The following is a 20,154-nucleotide window of genomic DNA, read 5'->3' as shown; positions in this document are numbered from 1 at the left end:
TCAAACCATACAAGGCTTTTGATAATTTGAAGACATGGTTTGGGTAATTATAGCTTTCAAAGCCCGGTGGTTGATCAACATATACTTCTTCTTCAATGATACCATTTAAGAAAGCACTTTTTACATCCATTTGATATAACTTGAAGTTCTTATGGGATGCAAAAGCAAGGAGCATTCTTATAGCTTCAAGTCTAGCTACGGGGGCAAAGGATTCCTCATAATCAATTCCTTCTTCTTGATTATATCCTTGAGCAACAAGCCTTGCCTTGTTTCTTACTATGATTCCCGATTCATCCTTTTTGTTCCTAAATACCCATTTTGTGCCAATGATAGTTTTGTCTTTAGGCCTTGGAACCAAAAGCCAAACTTTATTTCTTTCGAATTGGTTAAGTTCTTCTTGCATGGCCAAAAGCCAAGATTCATCATTTTCGGCTTCATGAATATTTTTTGGTTCAAGTTGGGAAACAAAAGCTACATAATTGCAAATATTACTCATTTGAGATCTAGTTCTTACACCTTTAGATGGATCACCGATAATTTGATTTATTGGATGATTAAGCACTTGCTTCCAAGCTTTAGGAGGAGTGTCTTCATGAGAGTGACTTTCTTTTGGAACATCTTTGGAGAGATCTTTATGAGAAGGACCATTTAAATCAAGATTTTCAACATTCTTTTCAATCTCAACCACATCTTCATTTTCATCCAATGAGCATCTAAGAGGGGATAATGGTGATTCATCAAATACAACATGTATTGATTCCACAACCACTCGTGTTCTTTTGTTAAACACTCTAAATGCTTTGCTACGAGAAGAGTATCCTAGGAAAATACCTTCATCTGATTTAGGTTCAAATTTTCCTAGATTATCTTTGTCATTTAACACGAAGCATTTACACCCAAAGACTTTAAAGTATCCAATATTTGGTTTCCTTTTGTTCTAAAGATCATAAGGAGTCTTATTAAGGAGTTTTCTAATGATGACTCTGTTTATGACATAGCATGAGGTACTAACAGCTTCGGCCCATAGAGATCTAGGAGAATCATGTTCATTTAACATAGTCCTAACCATTTCTTGGAGAGACCTATTTTTCCTTTCAACAACTCCATTTTGTTGAGGAGTTCTAGGAGCCGAAAGATTATGATTGTATCCATTTTCATCACAAAATCTTTCCACATCTTGGTTATCGAACTCTCTACCTCTATCACTTCTAATGGACTTGATCTTACATTCTTTTTCGTTTTTGACTCTCTTACAAAATTTAGTAAAGATTGTATGAACCTCATTTTTATGTGTAAGGAAAAATACCCAAGTGAATCTAGAGAAGTCATCCACAATGACAAATGCATAGAGTTTTCCACCAAGACTAGCAATTCTCTCCGGACCGAATAAGTCCATATGAATTAATTCTAATGGTCTTGAAGTTGTTATATCCTTTTTCCTTTTAAATGATGACTTGATTTGCTTGCCTATTTGACATGCGCTACAAGTTTTATCTTTAGAAAAATTAGTCTTTGGGAGGCCTTTGACCAATTCATTCTTAGATAGTTTTGAAATCAAATCCATACTAGCATGACCTAACCTTCTATGCCACAACCAACTATCCTCATTTGAGGATACAAGACACTTGACATCTTGATGTGTAGTTCATATAAAAGCAAAGAATATACATTACCATTTCTTAGAGCGTGGAAAACTTCAACATTATCCTTTTTGACAGTGCATTTGTCCGACTTAAACAAGACATCATATCCTTTATCACATAATTGGCTAATACTAAATAGGTTATGTTTTAAGCCCTTAACAAGTAACACATCATCAATAGATAGGGAGGAGGAGATACCAATAGTTCCAATGCCAATGACCTTGCCTTTTGAGTTATCACCGAATGTGACGCTTCCTCCTTTATGAGGTTTGATGGAGTGAAATTTTGATTGATCTCCCGTCATATGCCTTGAACATCCGCTATCAAGAAACCATTTGTCCTTGGATAAATATGGAGACTTCAAGCAAACCTACAAAAGGAATTTGAATAATCTTCTTTTGGTACCCATATTCTCTTGGGTCCATGAGAGTTAGGAAAAGGTGTATAAGTCCCTTTAATAACCCAAACTTCTTTTGTCCTACATGGCCTAATAGGACAATGATTGATCTTATGTCCTATTTTTTTACAATAATTACATTGTGGACTAAAAGAGGAATTTTTAACAAAGTAATTGTTCAAAGGTTCTCTCTTTTTCAATAAACAAGAGTCTTTGTTGTGAGGATCAAATCCAAGTCCATCCTTGGCCTAAGCATTTCTTTGCTTTCCAAGTATGAGACCCAAATTTTCTCTACCTTTTGTGAATTTTGCTAAGGTCTCAATTTGATCTTCAATCATAATTTTTAATGATTTATTTTCAGAAATTAAATCTATTGAAACCGATTCTTTAGCTAATTCTTTTTCCTTTTTCAAAGCTTCATTTTCAAGTTGAAAATTTTCAAGGTTTTGAGAGATGATATTCTTTTCCCTTTTTAGAGTAGCACATTTTTGAACCATTTTGCCTAATTCATCATGCAATTCTCTAAAGGCATCTAGCAAGTAATTGTGTGCATCAACTAATTCATCATAAGTAGTTTCCAAATTAAATGAGTCATGATTAGAAATTACCTCATCGTCATCGGCCATGAGACAAAGATTAACCAATTCATTGAGTTCATCGTCACTTTCGGATCCATTTGAATCATCATCCTCCCATGTAGCTTGCATGGCCTTTCCTTTCTTTTTCCTTTCCTTTTCATTTTTGTAGGCATAACAATCGGATTTGAAATGCCCCGGTTTTCCACAATGGAAGCAAGTAGGTGCTTCTCTTTTTCCTTGCTCACTAGATGACCCATTTCTTTTGAAGTTGTTGCTCTTTTGGAACTTCTTCATTTGAAGGATTCTTCTCACGGTTTTGGTAATGAGAGCAACTTCTTCTTCTTCTTCATCATGAGGAGCCTTATCAATTGCAACTTCTTTGGTAGTAGCTTGTAGAGCTATATCCTTCTTTTGAGTTTCTTCATCTCTATCATTCATTTCTAGCTCGTAAGCCATTAATGAACCAATGAGTTCGTCAATGGGAAGTGTGTTAAGATCTTTGGCTTCTTGGATGGCGGTCTTCTTTGCTTCCCAATTCTTTGGCAAAGATCTAAGGATTTTTCTTACATTGTCGGATGATGTATATTTTCTTCCAAGAGCTTTCAAAGGATTAACAATGTTAGTAAAACGAGAGTACATTTCACTAATAGTTTCTTTGTTATTCATGGTAAAAAGTTCATATTTATGGACAAGCATATTCATTTTGGATTCCTTAACATGACTAGTACCTATATAGGTAACTTCAAGTTTATCCCAAATTTCTTTAGCCGTTTCGCAATCCGAAATTCTATTGAATTCGTCTTTGCTTAAGGCACAATAGAGATTAGTGATAGCCTTGACATTACATTGTATAAGCCTACGGTCATTGAGGGTCCATTCAATATCGGGTGTTGGAACATTTTCTCCCTCTACTATCTTGGTTGGAACATGGTCTCCTTTTTCTATGGCTTTCCAAACATCTACATCTATGCCTCTTAAGAATGCTCTCATTTTGATTTTCCAATAGTTGTAGTCACTTCCATCAAACCAAGGGGGTCTATTGTTAGATTGACCTTCTTGATGAAAATTTGTATTGGCCATGATCGTTCTCTAAGATGATTAATCTTTTTCTAGAGATTAGGCTCTGATACCAATTGTTAACCACTAATTGACTCTAGAGGGGGGGTGAATAGAGTCAATGGCCAATTTTCGCAATTTATGAAATTTGTTTTACAACAACTATTATGCAATGATTAATTGAAAAATTCAAGCAATATAAAGCACAAGTATAAAAGAGATAGAGATAGGAAGATGCAAACAATGAACTCGGTGATTTAGCGAGGTTCGGAAACTTCTACTCCTCGGCTCAAGATCCCCCTTGAGACTTCCCAAATTCACTAGAGCTTCTCCTTAATGGTGGAGAGCAAACCTTCAAATTTGAAGCAAGACCTTGCTTCTTTTCCTTGCTAGGAGAACACCCTTCTCTTAGGCTTCTTTTGGGTCACACCAACCTTTACAAGATTGTAGCAAAGTTTGTAAATGAAATACAAGAATCTCTCTCAATAGATATATAAGTGTAAGCTCACAACTAGAGAATATCAGAATATTAATGAAGCTCAAGTTCTAGGATGAGAGAATGTAGTGATGGTTGAAAGTGAAAGCTCAGAGAAGAATTTAAATGGCTTATTGAATGCTCTTGAATGCTCTCTTGAATGTATTATCCAGTGGTGTATTTACTTCAGTAAAATGAGCCTTCTTTATATAGACAACCGAGGCTTAATATGTCTGTTAGAAGTAGTTGGAAGTCTTAAATGCAGAAAAGTACCGTTGAAGATTCAAATAATCTAGAAGAGCCGACTCTACAAAAAATTGGAGGAGGCTCCAATAAATGGGAGGCGGCTCCAATAACTGGGAGGCGGCTCCAATTCACAAAATGCATTCTACGACACACAATTTGGCTACTGGAGTGCAAAGAGCAGGCTCCTATATTTGGGAGGCGGCTCCAATCCTTGTGTAAGACTAAGAATGAGACACATCTTGTTCTGTGCACTTCCTATTATGAGAGCATGCATAAGTAAAGTTCATGGAAAGATTTTAGGCCTTCTAAGAAACTGATTTTTAGAGAAAATATGCATGAACCTAAAAACTTGAGCTTCAGAAGATATTCAAATATGCTTTAACATTTAAATCTAAAGCTCTCACCATCCTATCTACCCGTTTCTCCATTCCCTGACCATGATCTTTTGAGCTTGATGAAGACTTGCTTTCTTCCTTGAAATTGTTTGATTGATCTTTGAAGTTTGAGTCTTTCTTTGATTTCTTGCAATCTTTGAGGCTTCATTGAGTCCATAACTTGAGTACTTGAATGCTTGAAATGGCTCATCTAGCTCATCATATAAAATATGAACTATATATAACTCAATGAAAATATTAGTACATAAACATCATTAATGGTTTGTAATCATCAAAACCTTTAGATAAAAATTCTTAGGCCAACAATATATATATATATATATATATATATATATATATATATATAATATACACACGCACGCATACACATATATTTATATAAATATCATCACCAACCACCAATCACAACCCATCCCTTTTCTCTACTCCACTTTCTCTGTACAGATTTTAATTCACTGGTTATGACTTTGAAACCTTAGAGCATCTCCAACCATTGTGTATATTTTTTTTTTTTTTGTAAATCTGATGTGTCATGATGGATTTATACAAAAATTTTGAATTATTTAATTTTAGCTACAACGGTTGTTTTATACCTTTTGTGTAAAAATATATCTTCCAATAACAATCAACCATGTGTTATGTCAGGACCCCACATAATTTTTACAAACCTACTTAATAGATGGTTGATTCTTTAATGGAATGAGAAAGGAAATATGTTGATTTGGTAGTGTAAAAAGGTTGTGTAAAATACACAACCCTTTTACACATTGGTGATGTGGCAATGTATCTTAACAGACTACTGGAGATGGAAAAAATTTACACATCATAGGTGGCAGTGTATATTTTACACAAAAGGGTATTTTAACATACCGCTGGAAATGCTCTAAGAAATGATGCATATACCAAAACTCCAACAAACAACTGGATTGAGATGTTATTGAAGCTCATTAGAACACTGAATTCGAGTCGATGATCACTAGAACAATTGGGTCTACAAAGAGGATCGTCGGAATAGATGGTACGGAATGAAGCTTGGCCGGACTTAGACGTTATTAAAGCTCGTCGGAACTGTTGTTTACCGTGACTGTAACATGCTGGAACTGAGTTCGCCTGACGTGGATGAACGGGAAGCTTGCTAGACAGAACTGGGTTAAGGTAGATGGAAGCTTCACCGAGGTGGGTCTTGATAGCTTGGAGCTCGCCATTGGGTCAGTCAAAGTTCACCGAAAATGGATAGGCGGAGCTAGCTGCTAGGTATGTCTTCACCGAAGTAGAAGGATTCAGCCAATTAATGGACTATGGGAGAAAAAAGATTAAGAACTTATTAGTATGTGGTGGTCGAGGGTGGTGTTGGATTTTTGTTCCCCTTCATACATTTTAATAGTCCCTAATAAGAATAATTGGTAATTACACTAGTGGTGGGTAGCAGTGATGGTCAAGGACGGAGCCATTCAAAGGTCAGTGGAGGATTTGCCCCCACTAGCTAATTTATTTATTTTTACTAATATAACCAATTAATTTATATTTTTGATATATATATCTACAAAATTACACTATCACCCCATTAGAATTATTAGAAAATTACACCATTGCTCATCTCATACAATTTTTTTGCTTCGACCCTAGGGATCGGGGTGGGTGGTTGGAGTGATATGGAATCAGAAAGTGGTAATGATATCGAGAAACAATGAATAGAGAGAGAAATAGTATACTTATATGAAAAGGACATTTAGACCAATATGGAGGGTATATGTGTAAATGAATCAAAAGTGGCAAAAAGTCATTTTCGGCTACTCAGTGTAGTTTAGTTTAGTTTAGTTTAGTTTAGTTTAACCCCTCTACCATTTTGGCAACAGTGCTTAATTAAATTTTCTCAAATTATAAATCTCAAACTTTCAAAATTGTTTTATATCAATCAATTGATAAATCTAAGGGAGTTATTATTATTCAGTGCAGGCTCAACGGCTTTCCTAGCAAATGACAACTTCTACTTTCTTCCCACGTCAACATAAAAAAAATGCCGTGCCCATACAAAATCTACGTGGCAGCATATCATTAGCCAATAACTATAACCGGATGGATACCGAATCAATACTCTACACTTGTTTATAAGTGTTCCATAAATATAACCACCATCCTCTTTCTTTCCCAACGTCCCAAACATAGTTTCTGTTTCCTTTCACTTTTCCTTCTTTTTCTCTCTAGAGTGAGAAAAAATAAAAATGGAAGAAAACACTCGCAACAAGACGTACAAGAGATCAATGTCGGACACCGAGTCACAGGCGAGTCAGATTGACTCGTTTCACTCACCCCTCAGATCCGAGTCCCCACTCCGATCCGACGACCCCGAACCACCGCCCGACAAGTCGCCACCGAAGCCACCGCCGTCCAAATCGATCGTTTCCGTCGACAAGCGCTTCTCTCCCCTCCGATCTCCCCCTCAGAACCACCAGAAGCCGGAGAATTTGAATTTCCCGGCGGATTCGACGCCGGGAGATGCTACAGTGAAGCCGGCATCGCCGGTGGTGGTGATAAATCGGTCGGTGAAGGAGGATATGGCAGCGGGAGTGACGAAGGTGGGGGCGACCTTCGGAGGGAAGGGGTTTGCCGGTGGGGAGGACGGCAGTGGTGGTGGTGCTGGTGCTGGTGCTGGTGCTGGTGCTGGTGCTGGTGGGGAGAGGAGGTCAAGGGCGGCGGTGGCGGCGATACTGAAGAGGTCGAGGAAGGAGGTGGTGGTGAAGAGGGCTGCCTTAGGGTTTAGGGTTTGTGAGGTGATTTTGTGCTTGATTTCGTTCTCGGTCATGGCTGCGGATAAGACTCAGGGATGGAGTGGAGACTCCTTTGATCGCTACAAGGAATACAGGTCTGATTTTTCTACATGAATGATGAATGTGTATATGTATGTGTATTTTTGTTTTGTGCATATATAATGACATACTACATAATTGATAGTCACTCTAAATTGATATAATTCTATGTAATATAAGCTGTTTCTTATAAGCTGTTTCTTTCCCCTTTTTCCTTTCTAGGGCTTGTCTTGGGGTTGTGCAGTATAATTTTCACTTTTGTTACTAGTACTATTGTGCATATTTGAAGTTGAACTCATTAATTTACAATTGTGAGATCATTGAAATTAAACTTCATTAGCTACTCCTTAAGTCAACAATTTTACATTTGGACAAATTTCTCTATTTGAAATATGGTAAATATTGGGTAGAAGCTAGAATCTTTTGAAATTCAGCATCTGAATTTGTCTATAAATTTTTATTTTTTTAAATGTTCTGTTGAAATTGGTATAAATGTGGATGTTGAAACTTCCAAAATTATGCGCAGTAAGAAATGAAATGACAGGAGTTTATTCGTGAAATGGTTGAATTTGTAAATAAAATGAGAGAAATGCGACTAAGATAGCTTAATTGAGTGTAGTGGAATACTAATAACTGTTGCAACTGTGTGAAATAGTGGCTTGGTCTTCATTGAGAGTAATGCTAAATTGCTAAGGGAAGGAACACGTAGGTCTAAATAGTAAAGAAATACGAAAGTGTGTAATTTTTAACTGATGAAATAGGATTCCTGTAATCGGACATAAATAATTGGAGCAAGATTTTTTGTTGACTTTAGCAGGTCTAAAGTGGTCCAAATTCCAAAAGCTTTATTCTGATAAATAGATCTCAAATGGATTGATATGGTTTAATCATTTAAGTTGTGCAGTTTAAATTTATATTTTAATGGTGGAATGGTTGGAGCTTTTATATGTGGATTTAAAATAACAAGGTGCTGGGGTTATATGAAACCCACTTTTAGAAGGATTCAGTTGCAGAGGGATCCCAAAATTAATCTTCCCTACGCCTATGTGTCTACTCTCTTCCCTTGGCTTTCTTTATCCAATTTGAACAGTCAACTTTTCTTATATATTTATGAGTTGAACACAAAATCCCTTCATTTTATATTTATCCAAAAAATAAATAAAAAATGTAATAGAATTTTGAAATATATTAGGTTATTGGAACTTACGAATTAGCAATATGGCAGTAGTTGTCAATCATTGTTTATTCTTCAACTTGTTATTTTAAGTCTCCAAGGAGTCTTGGACCCAAAAGCATCATTGATTATTCTTGTTTTATTTGTAGTTCCTCAATGCTCTGATGCTAATCTTTTTCCTTTTTCTTTTTCCCAACTCTTAAGAACGTCACAGTTTACTAATTTAGGAACCTACTTTTAACTCAGGCCTGGATTGTATAAGGCGTAACTTATTTTTGTCCATTAAATAAACAATTAAAGCTCATTTTTAAAACTCTTTTTAGGTCCGACTCATATAGGCTCGTTAATGTAGTAATAAACCATCAAACCCATATCCGATACCTTTGTTCAAATCGTAACCCTATAGGCCTCTTTTATCTCTGAATAAAAATCCCATCTCCTACTTAAAAATAAAAAATATAAATAAATAAAAATATCATCTCTCACTAAAGAGACCCAATCCAACTTCCTAATCCCAAGCTTATATCCATCCTAATCCCCCAAAATATCTTAAATCTCTCTCTTTCTCCTATATCTCATAGCTCTCTAATACCCAAACCGTAACTGACTCGCCATTTGAGAAAACTTATGTGCTTCCTCCCTCCCCCTCCATTATTGGTAATCTGCAAGTGAGTTGCTCTTTACTCTCCCCCATCTATGTCCTCTATATCCTCATGTGGAACTCTTAATGTCTCATCTCTGTTGCCTACTGCTATTTTAGATCTGGAATCTCTCATCTCTAATGTCATATTGCACACTCTTATCTATTCCTTTAATTAGAATTAATGAGGAATGAAAGCACGTGGCCAAAAATAAATAAATAAATAAATAAAATTGAAGGAAGCTTCAAAATGATGGGATAGGGATGGCACATTGAATTGGTTGGCGGCTGGCAAGTTTGGCACTCATCTTGTAGCTGCTGGAAGCCGATTTGGCAGTCGATAAGCAAACATTCATTTATCTATTGAGCCTTCAGTTCTTGTTAATCCTGTTGAGAATAAGATTGTAAAATTGCAATTCTGTGGCAATTGAGAATTGAGGATGTCAATTAATTATTTACAAGCTCGAGTTGTGCGAAGCTCAAGCTTGGCTGAACTATGCATAGCCGAGTCCAAACTGGGCCTTCCAAACGTGATCTGAGCCTGAACAATCCAAAGCTAAACTCCTTTCAACTCAATTCATTTGCAACTATTGTTTTTATTTGCTAGTTGGCACCTACCAACAATTTCTGTTTGCATTAGCACTCTCCACTATTTCATATTTAGTTCAGCAAATATAGTTAGTTATTCTACTCTTACTAGGTCTTTTAAGCTGCAAGTTTTGAGCCCAAGTTACTGGGAATCTAGTTAATGATTCCATTCAATCATGTATTAGTTTTTCTATTACTCGAAGATATTTGGTTTTCCCAGTACCCACTGAAAACAACTTGGTTCCTCGGGCTTTAATAATCTCATATGTAAGAATATGACTTCTTCATTATTGATATGAATTGTTACCTATCATTCGTGGCATCCGGTTATAGGGTCAACAAAAAGATCATTCATACTCTTGGCTTCCGTGGGATGCAGCTGCCTCTTTAAACGTATAATTTCTTTCGAACTCTTTTGACAATTCGTAAATGATTTTTTATTTATTTTTAAATCAGTGAGGTATATTCTATTTTCAGTCCTTCCTCGACGCATCAACATTAACACTATGATGAATCAGAATCAGAGATTTGAACATTCTCTACTTCTTGCTTTGACAAAAAGAAAATTGAACTATTATCATCATTATTTTTATTTGTACTCCGACATTTCTTCTCTATTAGTTAAAATTAAAATTCTTAGACCCAATATTAATCCACATTACTTGTAAATCCTTAGCAATTAATTTGTTTAATGCAACAGAACTGATACCATTGACTGAAGTATTGCCTTCCAATGATGAAACAATTTTTATTTATACCACAATTTTTCTCGTTTGATACAAATGATGAAACTCGTATTTTGTTTTATTGTTTTCCTGTTTGCTCTTCCTTTTTTCTTCTCTAGAGTGATTTTATGTGATGATGGAGCTTGTTTGATGACAGGTATTGTCTAGCTGTGACCGTTATTGCATGTGTATATTCGGGGTTTCAAGCATATGATCTAGCCTACCATTTGATCACTGGGAAACATGTTATCTCTCACCACCTCCGCTATCACTTTGATTTCTCTATGGACCAGGCAAGTAGTTAAATCTTCATTATATATCAGCCATCTTTTATGTTGGTGATGTGCACTTTATAACAGATGAGCAGATAACTTGAGGAGAAAAAACATAAAGAGCAGGTGTAGGTTTATGATAACTTTGGCTTTAGTGGTAATTGTGTTTGATCCATCATAGATTCAGTTTGCTTCACCATAATAACATGCAACGACAGTTATGAAGGAAGTAAAAGTAGTACAGCCAAATCACTACAAGATCTTTTGTGATTATATTCTTATCATTACTTGACCTTGATTTATGCAACATCATTCAGAAATCACCTTTTAGGCTTGACATCTAATTTCTAACAACAGAATTTTAAGTTTGTATGTTTATTTACTGAAGGAATGCTTTGTTTGGTTGATGTCTATTGCAGATACTGACATATCTTCTTATATCGGCATCGTCATCAGCAGCCACCAGGGTTAATGATTGGGTGTCGAACTGGGGGAAAGATGAGTTCACAGGGATGGCAAGTGCATCTGTCGGGATGTCCTTCCTGGCTTTTGTTGCCTTTGCCTTAAGCTCCCTCATATCTGGTTACCATCTCTGCAACCGCAACATTACTTGATCTTGAAACCGGTCCCAACCATATATTTCTTGGTTTTAAAATTGGGAATACGACCGATTCTAAAGTTGTACAGATCGAGACATTATATAATAGATTCATTAGCAATTTTTCTTCATAAATGTGATAGATTCAGTTGTGCTTCTCACTACACAGGAGGTGAAATAAGATTCTATACATCTGGTGCTTGTATATATCTTTGGAATTGAAATTAGTCTTGTATATCTCAGAAAACCATATTAGTCTTCATTGCATTTGAGGATCATCTGTTTCATCTTCTTCCTCTTTCTGTGGGCATCAATGAATAAACTTGTCCCTTTCTTCTTGCATCAATTGAATTGTGAAAGTACTCATTAGAGATTTGCAAACATAAAGATCCAAACATCCTTTTGCTTCATCCCAACCTCTCACTCTTTCTATAAATAGAGGTGTTGCAAGAGGAAGGAGTCCTCGGTCAACACAACATAACTTTAGATCTAATTTAACTTGGCGTAGTTCTTAGCTCAGTTGGCTTAGCTACCTAGCTTAGTTAGAGCTGTTTCCTGTTTGGCATAGAATAAAGCTCTTTTGTCAACAGAGGTGTCAAAAAATTGGGGTTACTGAAAAACTTGTTAGGTGTTAATAAGTATTTTTATAATTAAATTATTTTAAAATTTGTTGGGTAATTTACATAGATCTCCCTCATGGTTTGCCATAATTACATGGATCTCCTCTGTTTGTTTGGGAATTTATTCGAACTTCCCCTAACAATGAAAATATCTTTCACGGACCTCCCTTATGTGTGATGGATCGTCAAACGGACCTGTCATATTTACTAAAATGCCCTTACGTTGTCATCTAAAAGTACTAAAGTACCAATATGCTATTAACTATGCATGACGTCACTGTATCAGTTATACACAATTGCCTTATACATATCCTTTTGGAGGAAAAATTGCCCTCCATTGTACATTTGTTTCCCAAAGCTGATGCCCTTTCATATGCCTAATCAATATTAGATCATGCAAGTTAGGGTTTTATATCATTTCAACACTTTGAGAGAAAGAGACAAAGATTATTTATGCTCTGCCAAACCCAAAGTTTGCATTGATAGAGACCGGGATTTACCAAAGATCGCATCAACAAACAATTTCGCTTTCTATATTCAGCATCAAATCCAAGTTCGTTTATGCAAAAAATGAGTTAAGGTTTGCGCGACATCGCATGAAAACAATTCGAACTCCAACCTATTGATCTGCGACATTGAAGTGCTCTAGGTTAAAGGTATGTGGAAATTTCTACAATATCTACTTGATTTTTTTGCAAAATCAAAATGTAAAAGTTAGGGTTTCGATGTTTCTTATTAGTTTAGGGTTTCTATTTTTTATTACTCTATATTTAGTTTAGGGTTTCTGTTTATTATTACTCTATTTAGTTTAGGGTTTTTATAATTGCAATTCTGTCTAATTTGGGGTAGTTGTTCAGTTCATTGTTTGGGGTAGATTTTGTTTATTTTTTGTTTATTATTGGTTTTTTTTTTTTTTTTTTTTTTTTTTAATTGTTACAATGGAATCAATTCATGATATTATTGTTCACTATGAGAGGAACCTAACTTTTATAACTGATGTGGATTCGGATTTTTATAGCATCTTTGATATTATTAAAGATGCAACAGGAGTAGCTTTATCTCGTATTCCACCTATTGTCCCTTTGTCACTGTATTTGTCTTGTGTTGTTCCTGGGTCTTCTCCTAGAATGCCTATGGATAGTGATAAAGATGTGTTAGAGATGTTTAAAGTAAATGTTTGTAAGAGATTGATAGACTTGTATATTGACAAGGTTGTCACTGATGTAAGTCTTGAATTTAGCTCAATTGAGACCATGGACTTTGATGATAGGAACTTTGATGATAGGAACTTTGATGACAGTAACTTTGATGATAGTAACTTGGATGATAATGAGACAAATGTCAATGACAATGATGCCAATAATGTGAGAGACAATGAGACCAATGTCAATAACAATGATGACACTAATTTGAATGCGACGAACCTAGTTTTTCAAGCCAGTGCGTCTTGTGATGAACCGAAGATTGACCCGATAATAGATTTGAATGCGGAAGTGAAAACAGAAAACAAGACTCTAAGAAGTCAAAGTGACCTTTCATGAGGTTGTGGAACTCAATGAGAAATGATGCTGAAGCAAAAGATCGAAAATATGACAAATAAGCCCCCAGGGGCAAAATGCTAATTTTCTAAAAATATGAATTCGGGTGCCACCGAGCACACTGCTGGAAAGATAACGAAAAACTAATCAAGATGGACTCAAGAATCACATGATTCGGAGTTCGGACGAAGGAGAAACGGCATGACGAAGAAAAATAAGCACTTAAGGCTAAAAGGGTAAACTGGTAACTTTTTAGGAAGATACGAGTGCAACCCAGCACACCGTTGGAAAGATAGCGAAAAATTAGTCAAGTTAAAAAAAAGTTCACTCGATTTAGAGTCCGGACGAAGGAAAACGAGTGAAAACAAGAATCGACGTCACAACGTTGAGACGAGCACCCCACGAGCATCCTGACATGCTAGGGGAAGAAAAAAGGCTCAACCAGAACTGAGAGCCGAAACGAGGTCCGAAACGACTTTTTCTGGAAAAACACAAAGAAGAAAACCCCTTAAAATCGAGTTTTCTACCCGACTACATGGAAGAAAATGAAAAAACCTCACTTTGAAATACATAAAATGTCCCTAGATCAGAAGAGGTCAAGAGGGCCAAAAAGAACTGTTATAGTAACTGTCCACATTTGAGAGCAGAAAAGGGCTATCAAACAATTTTTTCTGGAAAAACACGAAGTAGAAACCCCTATCGAAATCAAATTAAGAAGAAACCCCTCCCGAAATTGAATTTTCTACCCAGCTACGCGGAAGAAAATGAAAAAAATTCACTGTGAAATACCTAAAATGCCCCTAGATCAGAAGAGGTCAAGAGGGCCAAAAAGAACTACTACATTAACTGTCCACATCTAAGAGCAGAAACGGGCTATCAAACGCATTTTTCTGGAAAAACACGAAGAAGAAACCTCTCCCGAAATCAAAATTTCTACCCGGCTACGTGGAAGAAAATGAAAAAAATACAATGTGAAATACCCGAAATGCCCTTAGATCAAAAGAGGTCAAGAGAGCCCAAAAAGATGGTACAGTGACTGTCCACATATGAGATCAAAAACGGGTTATCAAACGAATTTTTTTGAAAAAACATGAAGAAGAAACCCCTCCCAAAATCAAATTTTATACTCGGCTATATAGGAGCAAATGAAAAAAACACTGTGAAATGGCCAAAATGCCCCTAGATCAATAAGAGCTTAAAAACTCAAAAAATACAACTTTGCACCAAGTATGTATTTGACCCTAAATGCATTTCTAGATTGAAACGGATGTCCACGCAAGTGTAATAAATGATTCTAAGCACGCGGGAATGGTCTGCGGCTCCCGAGAAGCCCCGACTCAAAATCCGATCCCCCGATGGCCAAAAATGATAAAAATGAACAAGAAATGGAAAATTTGAAAACAAAAATTAACAAATGATTTCAAATTACCGTTTGACCCTTGGCCACACTTCAAACATGATTAATGAGACCTTATAAAAGAATAAAAATGGAATTTCCACACCCGATACAAATATGGTGAAGCAATGACTTGTCATTTTTTCAATATTTTCATAACATTTCATGAAATCAAGAATTTCATAAGATGCAATATAAATGTCATCGGCCTCCGGCCTCATCTCACACAAGTCAAATGCATCATAAAAGGTGTACTTATATACACATTACACATATGGAATCAAAGATACAAGTTTAGACATATAAGGCTACAAAATGACATTTCATGCTAACATTTGCAAGAAATGGAAACTTAAAAGCTGCAAGTCATCCAAAGTATGATGAGCATCACAAACCAAGTCTATATACCTGAAACAAATCCCCAGTAACTTCGAGGTGAGTAACATAAAGCTACTCGTAGGAAATGAGTATGCATTGACCTAGCATTTTACAAAATTATCACTTTAAGGTGAAACAAGTCAAAAGGGCTCATGCCACCTAACGTCTATGTCAAGATGAGACTCGGGGAGCATCCTAAGCTACCTTAAATCATTTCTAGCATAAATCACATTATTTATGCAATTTAACAACATAGAAGCATGTTATACGAAGCAACCAGATATAGATTCTCAAAGTTATAAACTTGAAATCTAAAATGCGAAATCAACTAAAATGGTTCATGCTACCTAACGTCTATGTCCCAAATGAGTGTAAGGAATCATCCTAGGCTACATTAGAACAATACAACCCAAATCACAATATTGATGCAATTTAACCAGCACTGGAACTTCCAATACAACGCATAAAGTATGATTTCTCAAAGTTAACATCTTGAAACTCAAAATGGGAAATAAAATAAGGAACAACAAGTTATGACATCATCTAGTTATTAACTTGAAATGAAAAGTGAAATCAAACAAGGTGGATACCTGGACATCATGCCGGATCAGACCAACACCATAGTTACTTTAAGGTTACTAGCCCATAGGTAACCTCCCAATGTGCGCACTAGACTATAGAGGGACAATCCCCCGTACTAGAAGCATGTCCTAGTCCTAGTCAAACAACAACATCCCCAAGTTTCTAAAATTAACAAGTTATGCAACAACGTATATATAATACCCCTAGTTTTCAAAAGGATATAATTAGAATTTTAAATTTTTATTTTTTGTGCATTTTTATTTGATTATGTGGCTATATGTGTATTTGATTGATTGTTTATTTGGACTATGTGTTTTAATTGTGTGTTAAATTGTGGGAAATTTCTTGTAATGTATTTGTTAGTTTTAATTGATTAATTATTTTATTTTTAATTTTAATGTTAATTTTAAAATGGAGTTGGATTTGGGATAATAGTAATGGACCAACCATTTGAGTCACATGGACTACTTGGATAGGAGAATAAATGGGTACAGTTTTACTCATAGATGGATATACATGTATATATGGGTATATATGTATTTTGGGTTAGTTTAATTATTTGAAATTGTTAATAATTAAATTAGTTTCATTATTTATATATATGTAATATAATGTGTTTGGGTTTTATATGTATTCATTAAAATTGCCGACTTATATACATATATGTATTTTATATTTTTGTTCTGTTTTCTTTGCCGACTCCTCACATGATTGGAATTAGGTTTTATTTGAAACCTATATATATGTCATTATAAGTCTGCCTAGGGTTAAGAAAACCCTAGTTACGTATACAGAGAATTCACGACCAGTGAGGTTCGAGAGAAAAACAGAGAGAGGGAAAGTTAGGGCTTGGCTAGGAACAAGGTATTGGAAGCTTGCTTGTGGGTTGAACCAGGAGCAATAAAGGAGTTGAGAACAGTCTCGTATTGCTGGGAAAATTAGGAAGATGACGTTAAGGTTTCAAAACTGAAATCAGAGGCAAGTTCTATTTCTTGCTCTTTTCCTTTGACCTGTGTTCTGTGCATGCCTAGGTAGTCTCCAGGAACTAAACGGATATTAAAAGTGATTAAGTATGCATGTTAATTAAGCTTTTAAACTGTAATATATGCGTTGATTAATTGAATTTGATTTACTGGATAACTTGTTTCAATTTCTGTTTTAAGTTTCTTGTAACGATGCATACTGGGTTATATTATTCTGGATGATACGGGACACAGTTGGACCTTTAGGATCTTAAACTAAGACATTACAGAGGGTTTTTAACTTCGTTGGAGACGAAAATGATGATAGGAAGCAGGGACAGAGCCGGTTCTCAAGGGAATGGAGCCGGCTCCCAAAGATTTTTGCCCACGGCTCTCTGTGAGAGAGAGAGCCGGCTCCATAGAATTAGGGAGCTAGCTCCCTTGGTCACAGAGCCGGCTCCCAAGGTTAGGGAGCCGGCTCCCTTGTGTGGGAGCTTGCTCTCTCATTTTTGAGAGCAAGCTCTCTTGCATAGTAACCTATGGGAATTTTTCTTAAGTACGGTTTTGGTATTTTTGGAGTTCCTGGACTGTTCTGAATTGTTATAGAGGATTCTAAACTTTGTTTTATGATATATTAAAACACAAATAGCATAATTAACATCTGTATGCTAGGGGATTTAACAGTATGGAAGTTTAAATAATTTTTGCATGCTGTTAACGGATGTAAAGGATTTAATAGTCTAATCTTCTTTTAGTAGTTTAAATGACTGGAACATGATTTTTAAATCTGTATTGGATACATAATAGGGTCATATACTTATTAGATTTTATTATGCTTACCCTAGATTTAATTGATGAACTATTAAATTTTGTTCTATCAATTACATGGATGTTATTTTGGATTTTAATTGGTGAACCATTAAATTCTGTTCTATCAATTACAGGATGTTATTTTGGATTTTAATTGATGAACTATTAAATTCTGTTTTGTCAATTACATGGATGTTATTCTGGATTTTAATTGATGAACTGCTTTATCAATTATTGGGTGTGTGGATTATATGCACCGGTATGGGACGGTGGCATCTTAGGTATGGATTGGATCACAACGCTAACTCCTACCTATTCTGGAATAAAGGAATGGATTATAAAATTTAAATCCTACTTATATTTAAGTCAGATCAGCTGCACAAGTTGTATGACTAACTGGATTATTTGCTATTTATATTTAAGTCAGATCAACTGAACAAGTTAAATGACTAAGTGGATTACTTGCCATTTCTATTTAAGTCAGATTAACTAAACAAGTTGAATGACTAACTAGATTTCTTATGGATGGATAGGATATAATATTTTTATATATGATTATGGTACCACGATATGAGCTTGATTCTCAGGATCGATGGTTAGGGAGCATATATGCATTGGGATTCATAACTGGCTATGATGATAGAGGTGTACCCTGTTAGGTCTAGGTACTCATGCCCACCTTTGGTGCGTTTTGCGTGTTGCCTTCTATTCAGGTTGAGACCCCCTTTGTAGTCCAGTGAGAGTCCTTTAGTGTGGATATATATATGTATGGACTAGATAGTTATTGTTGAGATATCTAGGATGTATCGGCGTATCGGGTCTCTGCTTGGATTGTAGTTAGATTAGAACTTATTTGTGGGTCTGACCCACCATCATTTTTCAGGTATTCGTCAAGAGTAGGGATTATTCGTGCTGAGCAGGGATTGACTACTTCACTCTTCTGAATTATTTACGTAGAAATTTTCTTTATGTTTCAGTTTTCTGATGTAGACAGTTATGTCTGTCATTTGTTTAGTTTTGATTTTTTAAGGGTCCATAAAGTATGGATTCCCGAGTTGTACAAGTTAGAGGATTATTTGTATCAGAAGAATTTATTTATAAGAATTTATTTTGAGGATTTTATTGATGGATTTATCGTTTTGGCTTCTTTCAGTCTTTTATTTATTTTGGTTTATTTATTTTGTACTCTGTGTTCGATTATTGCCTAATTGTTTTGATATCCTCGGGTAATCGGGCGCGGGCCTAGCCAACCCGCATCCGGAAATCGGGGGGTATCACAGTTGGTATTAGAGCCAAGTTCAAGTGTCCTTAGGAGTGTCTTTCATTAAATAACTTTTGCGTTGCGTCTCTTAAAATTTAGAACCATATTAGGATTTGTTGTACTCTATTTACGGTTCGTTAGAAGGAGTTAACGTCAATTATATTCTGTAATCACATAATGGTTGGCACTAAGAGGAGGATGGAGGGTCCAAGGCAAAAGCGAAAAAGACCCAAAGGAGTAAAGGAGTACGTTATCGATTTCTTTGCCAGAAGGCAGAATTAGAAATCGAGAGTTTAGTTCCGAATGGCGCTACTTTTTAAAAGTATAAGCCAAGGAAGGATTTAAGTGTATATGTTAGGTCACCGCATAACGGGCCTTGATATAAAAAGTATAAGCCAAGGAAGGATTTAGGTGTATATGTTAGGTCACCGCATAACGGGCCCTGATCTAAAAAAGGAGACAAGCGAATAGTAGGAGTCCGAAGAGGATCCTAATAAGGGAGATTTCAACGTATCCAAGAAAGAGGATACTAAATCTTGAAGATGAAGGATCGCACGAGGGTGATCTTATTCGCTAGGAGTATAGTGATTGATACTAGTAGAGTTGGTGTGGATCAATCTACATATAGTTAAACTTTCCTATTATCTTTAAAAGAGGTAGATAAAAAGTACTCTTCAGGAGTTTAGGAATTGGATGAAGTTCTTGTTAGAATGAAGCAATGATTATATATCACGTTCCAGAATGTATGGGGATTAGGTTGTGACGTTCTAAGTTGCTTTATAAAACCACGTTAGATGGTTTGCATTTCGCATATAAAGAGGATGAGGGTTAAGCCTTTGGTATTTGCTTAGGCAAACGAATGTTGCTATTAAGCTATATTTAAAGGATTATGTTTTGAGGTTGGATGATTACCTACGAAACTATAAAAGTAAATTTTGTGAAGTAATTTTGCAAGTTGATTTCCTGGGAGACTTTCTTTTCTACAAAGAACGATGTCTTAAGAAGGATTGTAT

At 35.7% G+C, this 20,154-nt stretch overlaps 1 protein-coding gene across 1 annotated transcript; it reads left to right on the top strand.

Annotated features, from left to right (window-relative positions):
- The first annotated feature begins 6,939 nt into the window (after positions 1-6,939).
- Positions 6,940-11,885, top strand: LOC132284282 (CASP-like protein 4A3). The gene is made up of 3 exons (XM_059786375.1): positions 6,940-7,653; positions 10,882-11,017; positions 11,416-11,885. The coding sequence occupies exons 1-3, from the start codon at positions 7,013-7,015 to the stop codon at positions 11,608-11,610; spliced, it is 972 nt and encodes a 323-aa protein (XP_059642358.1). The 5' UTR covers positions 6,940-7,012; the 3' UTR covers positions 11,611-11,885.
- The last annotated feature ends 8,269 nt before the right edge of the window (positions 11,886-20,154 follow it).

The sequence above is a fragment of the Cornus florida genome, unplaced genomic scaffold, assembly GCF_030987335.1.
Source record: "Cornus florida cultivar Cherokee Brave unplaced genomic scaffold, ASM3098733v1 CherokeeBrave_3.0.0_Hap2_Chr11, whole genome shotgun sequence".
Classification (NCBI taxonomy): domain Eukaryota; kingdom Viridiplantae; phylum Streptophyta; class Magnoliopsida; order Cornales; family Cornaceae; genus Cornus; species Cornus florida.
The sequence above is the reverse complement of the archived record's forward strand: the minus strand, read 5'-3'. Positions and strand labels throughout refer to the sequence as shown.

What these genes read in the sequence shown, in the direction of transcription:
- LOC132284282 (XM_059786375.1), top strand. Translation starts at nt 7,013, where the DNA reads ATGGAAGAAAACACTCGCAACAAGACGTACAAGAGATCAATGTCGGAC. An exon ending in GATCGCTACAAGGAATACAG is followed by an intron (nt 7,654 to 10,881) that starts GTCTGATTTTTC and finishes GTTTGATGACAG; the next exon opens with GTATTGTCTAGCTGTGACCG. An exon ending in TTGATTTCTCTATGGACCAG is followed by an intron (nt 11,018 to 11,415) that starts GCAAGTAGTTAA and finishes TGTCTATTGCAG; the next exon opens with ATACTGACATATCTTCTTAT.